This window comes from Plectropomus leopardus, chromosome 14 (genome assembly GCF_026936395.1).
Source record: "Plectropomus leopardus strain MGB_pleo_1.0 chromosome 14, ASM2693639v1, whole genome shotgun sequence".
Classification (NCBI taxonomy): Eukaryota; Metazoa; Chordata; class Actinopteri; order Perciformes; family Serranidae; genus Plectropomus; species Plectropomus leopardus.
In genome coordinates, this window is record NC_142189.1 from 10,485,795 (window position 1) to 10,501,018 (window position 15,224).

The 15,224-nt window shown below is 40.5% G+C and overlaps 1 protein-coding gene across 19 annotated transcripts in view; it reads right to left on the reverse strand.

Moving 5' to 3' along the window:
* The window catches only part of tnika (TRAF2 and NCK interacting kinase a), an 81,723-nt gene that overhangs the window by 41,902 nt on the left and 24,597 nt on the right, over positions 1–15,224 (reverse strand). For all 19 annotated transcript variants that reach the window (XM_088087500.1, XM_088087507.1, XM_088087506.1 and 16 more), the window contains exon 3: positions 286–342. In XM_088087500.1, the coding sequence (XP_087943626.1) occupies positions 286–342 (57 nt within the window). The remainder of the gene's footprint in view (positions 1–285; positions 343–15,224) is intronic.

Consider the following 15,224-nt stretch of genomic DNA (forward strand, 5'->3'; position numbering starts at 1 on the left):
TGAGAGGATCTCTAAATATAACTGAGATTCCCTCCTGCTTTACAGACACGCCTGAGACCACACTGCTGTCCTAATACCTCCAGCTAATATTACCATGGCAATAGGCCTGTCCTCATTTCCTCTCTGCCACATCACACGCACACGGGCCCGCACGCACACACACACACGCCGGCACTGACTCATCGCTCATAATTAGATGACACGGTCGACGGCGGTATAATCACTTGAGATGATTTGCTGTGCGTGTGTGTGTAGTGAGTGCATGCATGTAGGTGTGTGTCTTACCCCGGTGACATCCATGACCTTGATGGCTGCCAGCTGCCCTGTCTTAACATGGCGACCCTGGTGGAAGGAGGAGAGGAGAAAGACAGTCAGATATACGGAAAAAGACGGAGCAAAGAGTTAGGAAACAAAGAAGAGAGGAAAAATCTTCATGTCTATTTAACAGTTTTCTCAGTAAAGCACTGCATAAAAACAAAATCAGTAAATTTAACTCCCAAATAATGATCCAATGCATCTATAAGCAGCAAATACAATATGTGACCTTGACTTTTTTAAGTAAACATAATTGTTTCCTTTTAAAAGACATAATCCTGAGTGAAACAAGTGTCACCCCACCATCAAAATAGTGGATGTTAAGCTGCTATTATTCCCAAACTGATTGACAAGTGTTTGAATACAAAAACGGACAACAGAGAACAACTAATGTTTTCTGATGACGCTGAAGCCCCTTAATTACAAATCAAGTATTTCTCTAAAACCTTCAATAGTCAAAATTAATTACAGAAAGCAAAAGTTAAAGGAATTGTTCACCCCCCAAACGATCATTTGTTTATCAGTTGTTCACCCCGTGTAATGATGAATTCATGAAAAAAGTGTAGTTTTTCCTCACATGCCTCTTCAGTGAACAAACAATCCAAAACACAACAAATTTTTTTGATGAATTGAAGTCATAGGGGTCCATGTTTAACAAGAACAAAACTGTATCAAAACATCCGTGAGTTGCGCAGTATAATCCAAGTCTCATTTATCCATTCATATGCTCAGGACTTCCCCAACCGCCAACCCTTTCAGATGGGAAGCTAAACCAAAAGTCAAACTCATTTATTTGTTCTTCAAAGCCAGACTCCATTGACAAAAACATTCATTTGACAGTAATTTCAAATAAATCAGGATTTAACACTGCTGGTCAACCACTGCCTTGATCAGTTTATTTTTTAACCTCATCATCCTTTCCTCATCGTCATCCTTTCCAAGTTATCTGAATAGACTTCACAGTATGTGGTCAAAAATGGGAACTAATGGGAACTAGTGAAAAACAAGGTTGACAGTGTCTCAGAAAATGGAGGAGGGACCAAACAAAGACAGATACCAATCCACAGACTTGGCTGTGTTGTGTAATATCGAGGCTAGGCAGATGCCTGGGGGAGCTAGGAGGCGAGGAATTGGGAGATTGGAAGCTGAGGGGCGAATGGAAGACCCAAGTGGTTCGTTTGCAACAGAGCATCTGTGCCTGTGATTACCTAATGAAGCTAACCGGGCTAGAGACGCTAAAACCACTGACGGCTATTACTTCCACCTGTCTGGAATCAACTGATTAGCATGTTACAGTCTGAGCAGAACAGCTTAGCAGCACTGGCACAAACAAACAAATATTCAAGCACGCACACACACACATTCAAAACAAGGACAGGATTGTTTTCTTGGTGGAACTGTTACAGTATAAACCAGATGGCATTAAGGGTCTGGCTCGAAAACTCCTCCTGAGGGCTTTTAACGAAGGGCCGTTCTTTTAATGAGAACCCAAACAGAGGCTGGGAACGCTAAGAACACAAGTATATTATGGCAAAAAGTTGGTGGTTTCCCAACTTTAAGTTTGATTTGCAAGAGAGATTTTACAGCAGCAGGACTGTCTCTGCACCTTGCCCCTGGTCATTAGTCATTCTCACCGCTTCATATTCTATTTCTATGTCGTTTTAACAGATCAATTGTACCCACCAGCTCACCAAAACTCACTTTACGTGATGGATTGCATTTGAGTCTGGGGTTATTCAATAGAAACAGTTATTAGCTGAAAAATAATGTAGGCGGCTCAATAGCTTCCTTGTTCCTTTTTAGTGGTTTTACAAAGCAGCAAAACTGGTCAGCAGTCAACATGATGATCTGATCGCATCTCCATTACAGACAAAAAAAGGGTTGTTTTTACAATGTAAAATCCGACAAGTTCATCTAACTTTAAAAAATCTAACCAACTGCCCTAGAAAATGTAAGTTAACATAACTATTAGTCTTAATTTATGTTTATTTCATATTTAATTGTTAAGTTTACTTAATATTTTGTTATATTTGTTTGGTTTTGTGAAGTTGTTGCAACCTCAAAATGACAAGTGAAAAGTGACAAGTGCTAAATTCTAGACTCTGCTTAGACTGGCGAAAAAATTCGAAAGACAAGAAAAATACAGCATTACATTACATTACAAATATACTCATTATTTTGTCAACAAACTGCTTAACTTGCTATGCTTAAAACATCGATACAGTTTGTTTTAATTGGGTGGAGAAAACATGTTCTCGGAGCAGCAAGTAGGAAGAAATCTCCTCACTCAGTGGGTTCCCACAAGATGACTGGCAGTATGTTGTAACATCAGCTGACATCCCTGAATGAGCAGGATTTAAATTCATGAGTTATTTTTCTCATTAAACAGCTCCTCCTCAATTAAATAAACAACAACTTTAAAACTTGCTTATTTATGGCTAAATGAAAGTTAGGGATTTAATATGACAATTCATTGTGTCACAATCCAGCACTGCACAATGCAAACTGAGCACCAGTGGATGGTTGAACACTGTGATCAGTTTCTCTTTTTTCTCTCTCTCACACACACATACACACACGCGCACACACACACACACACACACATATGCACATGCATGGTCCAGCTTCTGTGAGAGTAAAAGAGCTGGAAAGATTGAACAGGGATTTCTCATTAGGATCAGACTGCCCCAATTCCACGAGCACAAGGACTGGCTTTGTTGGAGACCAACAAAGGAATTACAGCCACTTACAAACCAGAAACTCTCGCGCACACACACTTACACACATGCACAGAATACAGAAAGATCTCCTTTTTTCTCCACTACTCAAACAGACAGAGGAACTCGTGCAAACACCCACACATGTGCACACAGAGACATGCAGAGGGAGAGCAAATGATTGAGGGAGCTAGAGAGTGACTGCGAGAGCATGAGAGAGAGAGAGAGAATGTGTCAAACAGATATTGGACATGGACATCAGAGCTGGATAAAGATTCATTACTCTGAACCACCTGACAACCTCCCTCCATCTCTCCTGCCCTCATAGAGCGGTAATGTCATTCCGCCTTATTAAATGACCAAGTGTGAAAGGAGCAGCAGAGAGGAATTAGCGCTGTCTGTTCATCTTTATCTCTCGCTCTCTCTCTGTCCGCGCCCTCTTCATTTATTTGCAAATTCAAAGAAAAGACGGGGGTGGGTCTTTGGTTATAGGACTGTGAAGTTAAATTGTATTTCCAAAGCAGTTAACAGGATAACGCCTGTAACGATGATATCAAAACAATTCGGGAAGGCAAATGATAAAATGATTATTGTTGAAACCAACAGTCAATTAGTCTCATCAACAGTCATTTATCAAGCTAAAATGCCAAATATTTGCTGATTCCAGCTTCTCTGATGTAAGGCTTTTTTTTCTTGGTTTCATATCATTGCAAATTTAATTAATTTAGGTTTTGGACTACTGGTTGCACAAAACAAGCAATATGAAAACATTATCTGAAGCTCTGGGAAGAGGGTCATATTACACTACTATCATAGCGCTCAACACTAGGGTTGGGTATCTTTTTGTTTTTGTTTTTTTCCCCCGGTGGTGGTGCTTAAACAGTGCCTGAACCAATACTTATTTCAAAATAAAGCAAAAAATTGTTAATGACACTAAATCATGGCTTTTTCTTTACTTGCAAAGGCAAATTTAAACTTTAAACTGTTAAAGTATAGTTAACAGTTTAAAGTATACTTAAATATACAAGTATAAATATGAATGAATATGAATCATTATTAACAAAATTACCTTATAACCACCCACCATTTTTAGAAAGCCAAGCTATGGTCAAAAGAAATCGCATTTTTTAAATTCGCTCTACCAAGGTTTTGAAAAATGGCAGTCTGGAAAACAACATCTTACACTTACACATACGTTACACTGTACAGTTACCGAGGTGCATGAATTGTTGCGGACGAGGAGATCAAGTTATCGTCGAGGCAAAGAGAATGCTACATCAGTTACATGCGGCATCTCGATCAGCTCAAAATCAAATCTTAGAAATCTTAGGAACTTAGGAAAAGGATCCGGTGTCAAAAGTGAGTTGAGTTAAGGTGAACCATGCCGTGAAAATGAGGCAGAAATATTTTCTGCAGGTCTGTGAATGTCAAACAATGAAAAAGAGAAGATGTCACACAGTACTGAAATAATTTTGTCATCTTCCCTCTCCCTGTCTTCTTCCTAAGGATGTCCCACTCTCTCCCTGATCAGTCCCATTCAGATTGAGGAGCTTTGAGCCTCACAGGCCTGTTCATCCCTTCCTCCACTCGTTTGTTGTCTGCTTTGCCTCTCTGACCTAGATCTGCATTTTCTCTCTCTCTCACTCTCTGCCTCACTCTCTTATCCCTCTGATTCTCTCTCTCATTATCTAACCCTCTTAACTTCTCACAATCTCCTCTTTATGCCTCTCATTATTTCTGCACTCCCTCTAGATGTCTCGCTTCCTTCTCCCCGTCCCTTGTATTTTCCGTCTCCATCCCTCTCATGCCTCACAGCTCAGACCGGCAGACCTTGAAAAGGGGGTCGTGCATGAACATGACGGAGTTGAACGCTCACGCCAACGAAACAGTGCTCAGCTCTGAGCTCGACAAGCAAACATGACACAGACCGAGGGCTCCCTGCAACCCTTTCACTCTGCTTCTGCTAATGCATCTAGCGCCTTCTGCAAACCACAACGCACTGACATGGGCCTGAGCGTCTCTGCAAAGAAAAACAAAACACACATACTGAATACTTGTACACACAAGTGTTTTCATCTAATACTTAGGGACGCACAATATGGGATTTTTGCTGATATCCAATATGCCGATATAAACAATTAATTCGGCCGATAAGCGATAGCAATATCAATATTTCCACTTTCATCCCCACCTAATTTTAGTGATCATCAAGTCTCTTCATCAGTGATATTAACATTATATCATGCATACTCTTATCGTGATGGTCCATCAGCAGATAGACATGAAATACAATGCTTTTCTGTGGATGTAATATTCAGTCATTACGCAAATTTAAACAAATACTTATAGCTTAGTTTTGATGTTTTGTACATGTTCACTTTGTCATGTAAAAAAATGTATTAGATTGTGATATTGGCAGAAATCAGCATGTTGGTGCCATTATCTGCCAACACCGATGACGTGCCAATTTTAATGTGCATTTCAACTAATTCTTCCTAGTTGTCAGTATAGTGAGCATACTGTGGATAACTCCAGTCATTGCAGGAACATTTAAATGAGGAAGTTATCCTCACATGTCCAATACACCATTTTCTTTCCTTCTTAAATGCTGTAGAAGTATTATTTTGACCGAATATGATGGCAAAACATCTGTCTTTCTCTCTCTCACACACACACACACACACACATATACACACCCACAAGGAGCCGTGATGCTGCCAAGCCAGGTGTGTTTGAGCGATAACAGACCAAATTGACTATGTTTGTTCCGCTTGGATGGTCGTGCTGTGATGGAGACAGCCAACTGATACTGAACTGATCTCCAATCAGCCTCCAGGCGGCCGCATCATGGAGGAGTCATTACTTGGCGTCATCCCTGCAGGTCAGTCTGTCTTAAAATTGCAGTATGGAAAGGGAGAGTAGGTTTATTTCTGATGGTTCCACCCAACAAAATAGGAAAATGTGTTCATTAACTTGGATTATTTACACTCATTTAGTTTATGCTCACAATAATTGTTTCATCTCTTACACAATAACTAAAAGTAAAAGACTAGAGACTCCTCTCTCCTTTTATTGTGTGATGTTTCAAAGTTAACCGATTAGATTTTAAATAATTCAGAGGCAATAAGGCTTCTGTTTACTCTACTCCAGCATTTTGTGATGACCAGTCCAAAAGAGATGTGTTGATTACAGGCTGTAAGACAGAAGCTGGACACAATATCCCAAATGCCTGCAATTTAATGCAATTAAACGAAATAGCCTTGCAATAAATGCTACTTTATGTAACGTTTTCTAAGACTCTGTCATACAAGTATCGATTCATCCCTTAGAAAGTATTTCACTGCTAGAAAGTCGGCCTTTTCATTAAACTGGGTGTCTATGCAGCAGACATAACATACTTTTGTTTTTTTGTGCTACATCACCAGAAAAAAAGCAAAGGAAAAAGGGCTGTGGCATCTGCGATTACTCAAGAGGTAGAAAACCTACAATATACCAGAATGCACTGCGCCACACCGAAACCATTAAACACATATGGCAAGCTTGTCCATTTTGACACAGGAAACAATATAATGACCTGTTGGTAACAAACGATCTTAAATTAGTTAAAAAGTACACTTAAATATGCTTCTGCGAGAAATAGGTAACATACAATATGATCTGAATCTTTCAGCCTGCATTTTTACGATACAGAAAACATCGGTGCCCAATTCCTATTCACAAGTTCTCTTAATACAGCCAAACAGTGCACTGAAATATATTTCTGATGAAATTTTAGGTGAGAAATGGGCTTTTTAGATGCATTTTCCACATTCGTCTGATTTATACTGGGAATTGAGCAGAGAGATTTACTACTACCCACACTGTACTGATACAAAGTGCAAGGTATAGCTGCAACTGCTGATCTTTATTCATCTAACTAGAGCTGAAAATAACAAGTATTTACATTGCTTGTTGTGGCAAACTATCATTCCCAAACCAAAATTTTAACATATTCATTACTACATAAGATGAAGAAAAGCAGAAAGTCCCTTACGAGGCTGGAAGTCTGTAGCTTTTGGCATTTTATTTGAAAAACGACCAAAGTTATACATTCATTATCAAAATATGTGGTGATTTTTTTTGTATAAAATGTCCAAATGTACTGTGCATTTAAACGATGCATGTATTGTCTAAGAACTTGCCAAAACCAAAAGTTTTTCAACTTATTGAGGAATCACTTATCACAGTTTCTATGGTTTAATTTTTCATCAGTCAACTTATCTGTGAACACAAGCATATCATTCGTATGTATTTTGAATTCTTTATTGCACAGCACCCAAGCTAGAAAAGTAAATACACACTAATCGGAGCTGTCACTGAGGAGTAATGCAGCTGTAATTTAGATTCAGAGACCAATCATCATTTTGTCTATGTAAGCTCATACTGTAATGAAACGTAGAGATGCATAACAGATTTAGGTCCGATGTTACGGCGCAGTGTCATATCTCATCTCATCTGTCCCCATCCGCGTGCACCATGAGGGAGGCATCAGACTGACACAAAGTACGCCTATTCCAGTAATTATCATCAACATATAATTATGATTAATTGCACCTGCCAAGTGAAAGTAAAACACCAGTAAAGTGCTTGCAGGTAAGCACTGGACTGTGTGTGTGCACCTTCAGATGAAGAAGAGGAGGTTGTGTGTGTAATGATTCTTCTTTTACGATTTTGCTGCTGCTATATGGAGACGGATGTTGAGGGGAATAAACACACACACACACACACACACACACACACACACACACACACACACACACACACACACACACACACACACACACACACACACACACACACACACACACACACACACACAGGCGAGCGCCACAGGCTGCAGAGGAAAGCATCTCTTCATCATTCTCAGCTTGCAGCTTCAGTTAGGCGAGACCAACCTGCTGCCTTAAAACAACCTGATGCTGGATATCATGACACCCAAAGCGTCTGAGTGTGTGTATGTTGCGAGTAAGAAATGCTTCTACAGCGTGTGTGTATTTTGTTTGTTGTGTGCGCGCCCGTGCCCTTGCCAAGTCAATTACACAGACCCCCACCCCCCACCCTCCATCCCCACCCGGACACATTTACTATGCAGGACACTTCCTGTCGTAGCCTAGCAACAGTCTTGGCTGGCCAGAGTACAGTGGGCACGACACTTAAACACACAAACGTACGCACACATACAAAGAGAGGGAGAAGACAGGGAATAAGAGACTATTATCCTGATGTGGGAGAGTTGTTATTTGGAAGTAGGGTGAGGAAAGCTGTGGGGGGGGGGTGGGGGTGGGGGGGTGATTGAGAAATGAGGGAGGAGATGAGCCAAAGAGTACTTCAGATAGAAAGAGAGAGAGAGCTGTATTTCACAGTGCATCTGTCCTCAGTGTGTGCTTACTGTGTGGCCAAGCTGCAAGGTCAGAGGAAATCATCCAAATTTGACTTCAAAATGGCCGAGTGAGTGAGCTTCCAGATTTAAAAATAGATCCTTGTTTGATTTGAAGCCTATTCTTTACATCAACCAAAATTTAAACACCTACGCTGGTGGTTCTGCATGTTTTAGCCCATTAACTACAAATCTCATTACTGGGGACAATATTTAAAGGCTACCATATTAAGATTGATTTCAGACTTTCAGGAAAGCCATTGCTTTAAATCCATTTCACTAAGCACCTTTCAGAAACTTAATTATGATGCTCATTATGGCAGACTGTTCAAGTTTTAAGGGTTTTTTAAAGGCTTTTCCAAACTTCCTGCACTTTTCTGCCACATATTCAATAACTGTGGCTATCAGACTGTCATCTAACTTAACTGACAATAACACATGGCATGAATCTGGGTGGACCACATGACAAAATATTTCTTGCTTGTGTAAAAGAAACCTTGCTCTACCTGTTAGTGTGTTTAAGGCAGCTGCAGCATCTGATATTTTAAAGTTGGCTGCCAAAAAAGGAGCCTTTATACAAGCAAAGCGATCCTTTTCCCAGAGCCATGTTTGCTTATTATTTGTCATCTACTGTAGATTGTTTTAAACTTGGCTCGCTTAAAGGGAAACTTCTGTATTTTTAGACCTAGACCCTGTTTTCCCATGTTTTTGTGTCCAAGTATCTAATGGCGATAGTTATTTTTGAGATTGGTCCAGTATAGATTAGGAGTGCTGCAGCCACAGAGGCAAAACAGGCTGCTATTCAATCCCCACGGGCAATCATGCAACATCAATTAACATCCAGTAAAAGTGCTTTTTTTTGCCACCGACAGACTCAGATTGTTAATGAATGTGTCTACATATGGAAAAGACCCTACAGAGAAATAAAATGTCCTTCCTGACATTTTGCTTGATCTGGTTTATTTGCTAGTGTATGTCACCAAGTCTCGCTCGAAGGAAAAGTCTTGTGCTTAAATCTGGTGGACTTTTTCACATTTATGAAATCAGCTAAATATTCAGCCACTGAATTTTTTTTAGATAACACTAAACTACGCTTTCTGTACTCCAGCACAACACACTCCTACCAGCACTCCTTTCTCAAACTTTTATAAATGTTTAACTTGTTTTCCTGCAACAAGTCACCTCCCACGAGGCTTCTCCTCAAGTGAGACTTGGTCATAATAACAAACAAACCAATGAACGGTGAGGAAAAACATTTTATTTCTCTTCAGAATCTTTTCCAAAATGTTGTCAGACACTTATTGAAACAAAATGATTTGTTACTGGCAAAATCAAGAACTTTTAATGGATGGAAATTGATGGGGCACAATTGCCCATAGGGATTACATTGCAACCTCTTTCACTGCTGTGACTGGCGGACTCTTACTTCATACTGGACCAAGTCAAAAATTGTTCATCCTGTTTGATTTAGCATTAATATGGACCTTTAACTTTCCATCTAGATTTCGCAAGAAATAAGTTATAAATATACAAGTAAAAAATGAAATTTTTGTCAAAGACAGCAAGCATCCTGTCCTACAACCTACATCAGTCTGTATTTGTCTCTTGCTTATAAAAAATGAAGACAAAAGCAAAGACACACACTACATGCACACACACACACACACACACACACACACACACACACACACACACACACACACACACACACACACACACACACACACACACACCAAACTAGGAACAGATTGCCAGATTATGTTGCCAGCTCTTTGTAAAAAGGAAATGGGTCACACCATAATCCTAATCTGCCGTCATGGTAATCCATGCAGACACAAACATACACAAACATCAGGCAAGAATTGACTGAAAGGCATCTAAGCATGCTCCCCTGGCGCCTGTCCTGTTGGCATGGTAACAGTATCCTATGGGGAAAAGTGGGTTATGGGATGTGCCCCTGGGCTTTCAATCTATACATTTTTCTTTCTGTCTGTCTCTCACTCTGACAGGCGGGCCTACTGTCACATACACCAAACTGTAGTTTAGCTGTGTCAGGGTTGAAGGATTTCAGACAAGCGGTGTTTCAGTCTTGTATCAACACCCGCTGATTCTAGTCTGTAGCCTTACAATCCCAGCATGCTCAGCAAGCGCCAGAGTTGCGATGCAGAATTAAAGCTACTTCCAGCTAACAAACGATACAAGCGCAGTTCTGCTCGAAAAAATCCAAAGAAATAAGGGGGCAATACTATGAGACACACCTCATTGCAGTTCAAACACCTGCAATCATTCCGCATTCACACGTGCTTACACACACACACCCTGACGAGTGCACGCACACGCTGTTGTGGAATCAGCGAGGCAGTAAATAAAAGTGACAAAGGCCTCAATTCCAATCTACCACTGCACTGCCCGGGAAATATAGAAGTACCCTGAGGCTGCTCACACTCACACACGGGGAAGCAAGAGAGGAAAGAGACGGATTGAGACAGTGCGAGATTTAAAAGGAGAGGCGATATAACGAGAGTTGGTGAAGGGGGAAGAAACAAGCAGTTTGTGTGAGAAGGAGGTTGTAAAGAGAGAGAGGCGGAGGTGATGAAAGAAAGAAAGAGGAAAGATGAGAGGAAGAGAGATGAGAGCAATGATCTGGAGAATAGACCAGGGGGCTTTTATTGACGGTTGAGGTGGTGGTTTGCAGGAAGGAGACGCTGAATTTCACGACAGGCAGCATTCAGAGTGTTGATTCCACTCTGAATGAACTGGTGTTATCTGCTAAAGCCTATTGAAACAATAATCTATCGGCAGGCTGAAATGTAGCCGTTCATTAACCTGCCCGCTCGCAGTACAACAAGCTAATTAACAAGCTGGTGGACACACAATTGCACGAGAAACAGACTAATCTGGGGTCAGGGAAAGGATTTGGCGCAGTGCTAAGTAATCACAACACAAAACAGTTTAAATAAGGGAACCAGAATTTTGCAAACAGGCACACGTTTGATCACAAAGCACATCTGTCACTCCCTGTGGTGGTGTGATGATGCTTGAAAAAGAAGCGACAGGGCGCATACACAAAGCTGCATCATCATGCACCTGCAAGTATGGTTTAGTTTGATGTTATATATGTAAAGAGGATCTGTGGGCCTGTGCATGCATTTGTGCATTACATCAGGAAATGGTAAAAACTTGTCCTTATAATTACACATCCGCTGATGTGATGGAAATAAATCAACCCTAACAGGATAACTACACGCTGGATGGACATGTGTGTGACCAGAGCTTATTTATGGTCGCCATTTGATGCTGACCCAGATTGACTCAAACTTACATATAAACAGACACATTAACGGTGCTTTTGCAGTTTGATGTTGTTGAAATCCATCTGAGAAGCTGTGACACCTCTAAAACTGGTAAAGGACGAAACTTTCAGGAAAATCATTTTGATTAGTGACACCTCTCTCTGAGGCCGTGAACAGCGGTATGAGCAGCTGTTTGTGAGACAAGACACTCTGGACACACGTAATGGCACATATCCTTAGGATTTTTCCATTCATTATGCACTGAGTTTGTTACATAAAAGGTCAGTCAATGGGCCGAGGCATCCCACTGGACCAAATCCCAGAAAATAAATTCACAATGATCATAATTACATATTTAAAAATATGTTACAAAATTATTTGATTTTTTTTTTACAGCTCTTTCAGGTCATTTCCTTGCTTGTTTGTTTTTTTTTACTGTTTTTATGGGGGGGGGTTAAAACTAATTTTAGGTCATTTTTTTGTGCTTTTTAACAATTTATTGATACTTTTTGGGTAATTTTTTTCACATTGCCTTCTTTCCATGATTTTGAAAGACATCAAGCCAATTTGCTCAGGTTTCAGAGAGTTAATAGTGGTAAAAAGTTACATACAGAACCTTGAAAACTACCCAATCACAGCAACGATCCCCAAAATAACATTATCTCAGTCGGTCCCTGGCTCATTTACTCAGGTTAACTCACTAATGCACTTACCAACTAATTCACTCTGTTAGCCACTGACCTGCCTACTCACCCACTTATCTCTCATTTCAAATCAAACTGCCTCTTCACAGTCACGACTGAAAGACACAAGCGCACCCCCCTGACGCTGTACGACATCTGCAGAACAAGCAGACGCACAACTGGAGGAAGAAAGAACAAGCGAGTTGGGAGAGGGAGGAGGAGGGCTGCGGCGAAGAGGCAAAGCGGCAGGTTCAGCACATCAGCATCACGCTCCGGCGGCTCTGGAGGTCAAACGAACAGCCGGGATTATTTACTGTACAGACTAGAGGTGAGGGAGGCAAAAGAAGAGGGAGAAAGAAACAGCTGAGCGAGGGCGAGGAGAAACAGAAAACATGACTAAAAAGAAGCTGCTCAGATGAAGGAGATCAGTGATGGAGAACAAAAATGAGGAGCTTAAGGCTGTGAACAAACACATTACAGAGGGAATGGGGAATAATAGAGAGTCGGAGCTGGTATAGGTTATTGACTTCACTATTGATGAGCAGTAATTCACACTGTGGGAGAAGAAACCTTGGCTAAATAGCTCTTTACAGTGCACACAATCAATTAGAGAGTGGTGAATCTGACTGGAAAACATACAGCAGAGAGAGAGAAAGAAAGACAGACAAAGAGAGACTGAGAGATTGCTATTGACATCAGGCATGGCTAATTGACCCTGGTCTGGGTGGCAGGAGTGCATTGTGGGTAAGTGGGGCGTGTGGCCTTGGGGAAGATAGAGAGAGGATGTAGGCTAATGAACACTGCCAGGTGTGAGTGTGTGTGTGTGTCACTGCATGAGGGTGGAACGAGCATATCTGCTGTTCCCACGGTAACAAGCAACATCCACCTTGGTCATGGTTCACAGTTCATTCATAACGGGAGACTGAAGTGTGTGTAAGTCAGTGTGTGTACACAAAAAAAAAAAAAAACAGCAATAGAGAGGGGCAATGACAGGCTGTCGAACTGTAAACAACAATGCCCCTACACCCGGGACGTGCACTGTATACAGCAAAATATCCACTTATTGTACACACAGATAAACACAAACCACACCCGCGCCCTACAGCTTGCAGACACTCCCAGCTGAGACCTTCTGGCAACAACCCCATTAGCACTAATGCTACCATATAGTACTACATTCTTTATTCATTTACATTATCAAGCTAACTGCAATTTACTGATACAGCGAGCATATATAGCCTCTACGTTTCCTCGGAGAGGCTAGAAATGAGTAATGTACTCCCCTCGTGCACAAAGCACCACTGAGGTGTTGTTGCCAACAGTGGGATTACTGCATTCTGGTGAATGTTTATACACTATAAAGTAACTGTGACTGTATCTGACTCAGTCCAGCAGAAGTGAAGTGCTGTGATCTACTCTGCTGCTATATAATAATTATGATCATCATTCAGATTCATGACCCCGTTTACAAGAATATCTCAGTCGAATATACGACACTTGTGAGATTGTTGTTAGTTTTATATCTCTAATTAAAAAGACATTTTGCACTTGCAGCCCAGTCGCCAGAATAAGATGTTGGTATGGTATGTCTCTGCACACGACAGATAAGTTACATTTGCACATTTTACGTTTTTCTAACCATAACCAAGTGATTTTTGCAATGCTCTCTAATACCTAATCAACAGAGTACGATGGTTTTCACTGACTTCCAAAATGACATAAATGACCATCCCCCCCAAAAAACATATACTCCAGTCCCAATGGTTGCATTTAAAAAAAATCATTATATTGATATTTAACAGATAACATATACATAACAAAAAAAATACCCACCAAAGCCACAACAAATATTAGTTTATAGCTTTAACATTCGTTACATATGAAACGTATAAATTAATCATATCCATGGTTTGCAGAAATGCACAATGGCAACATTTATTCTAGCGACAGTATAAACCTAAAGTCCACCAAAGTGTTAATTCAACTGTATGGTCATTTTGGAGGCTGCAGTTTGTGGTGCTCTTGCATTATAGTGACTGGTGTTTCTCTTATTTTGTCCACCCTATTTGTGTCAGTGAGGATAGTCAAACAGAAACATCTTCATATAATGCAATACAGTTCAAAAGCACCACCAAAATGATAATACAGTTGAATGTACCCTCATGAAGGTCACATTTATTATAGGACTATAATAAAGGTAACAGTAAAAGGCTTGTTCTCACTGGTCAGCTCTGTCAATCACTTCACCATCAATCAATGAAAATGCTGATACAAAGAGTCTGAGTGACAAATGCAGAATTATTAATGGTAGGATTAAATAAAAAAGGAAAAGTTAAACTGTAATTAAATAATTATTATGTACAGAGGAAGAAATACCACAAGAAATAACAATATAGTACAAAATGTTATGTCAACCTCTGATTTGTCACATTACCATTTTTATTATGATCACTGACTACTTTCACAGAGATACACATTGTATAATGCCTGCTTGTTTGATCTCGTATCCTGCTGAGAAACACACTCGCTGGAGGAGTTAAGAACATCAAACAAAGAGGCAGATATGACGTCATTCTATCTTCCTTTTGCGACGTCTCTTATGCCAGGCTTTCACACTTCATGCTGCTTCTCTGAGGTGTGTGGATATGTGTGTGTTTGTGCGCAGGCACATGTGTAGCTGAGGCGGGCATGCGGGGAGAAAAAAAATCTCCCACAGTCCTTTGCAGCGTGACTTCCAGCAGATAAGGAAGATAAAAAACAACTTTGAAGTTTTATGCGGTTCTTAAGAGGGCAGAGGAGG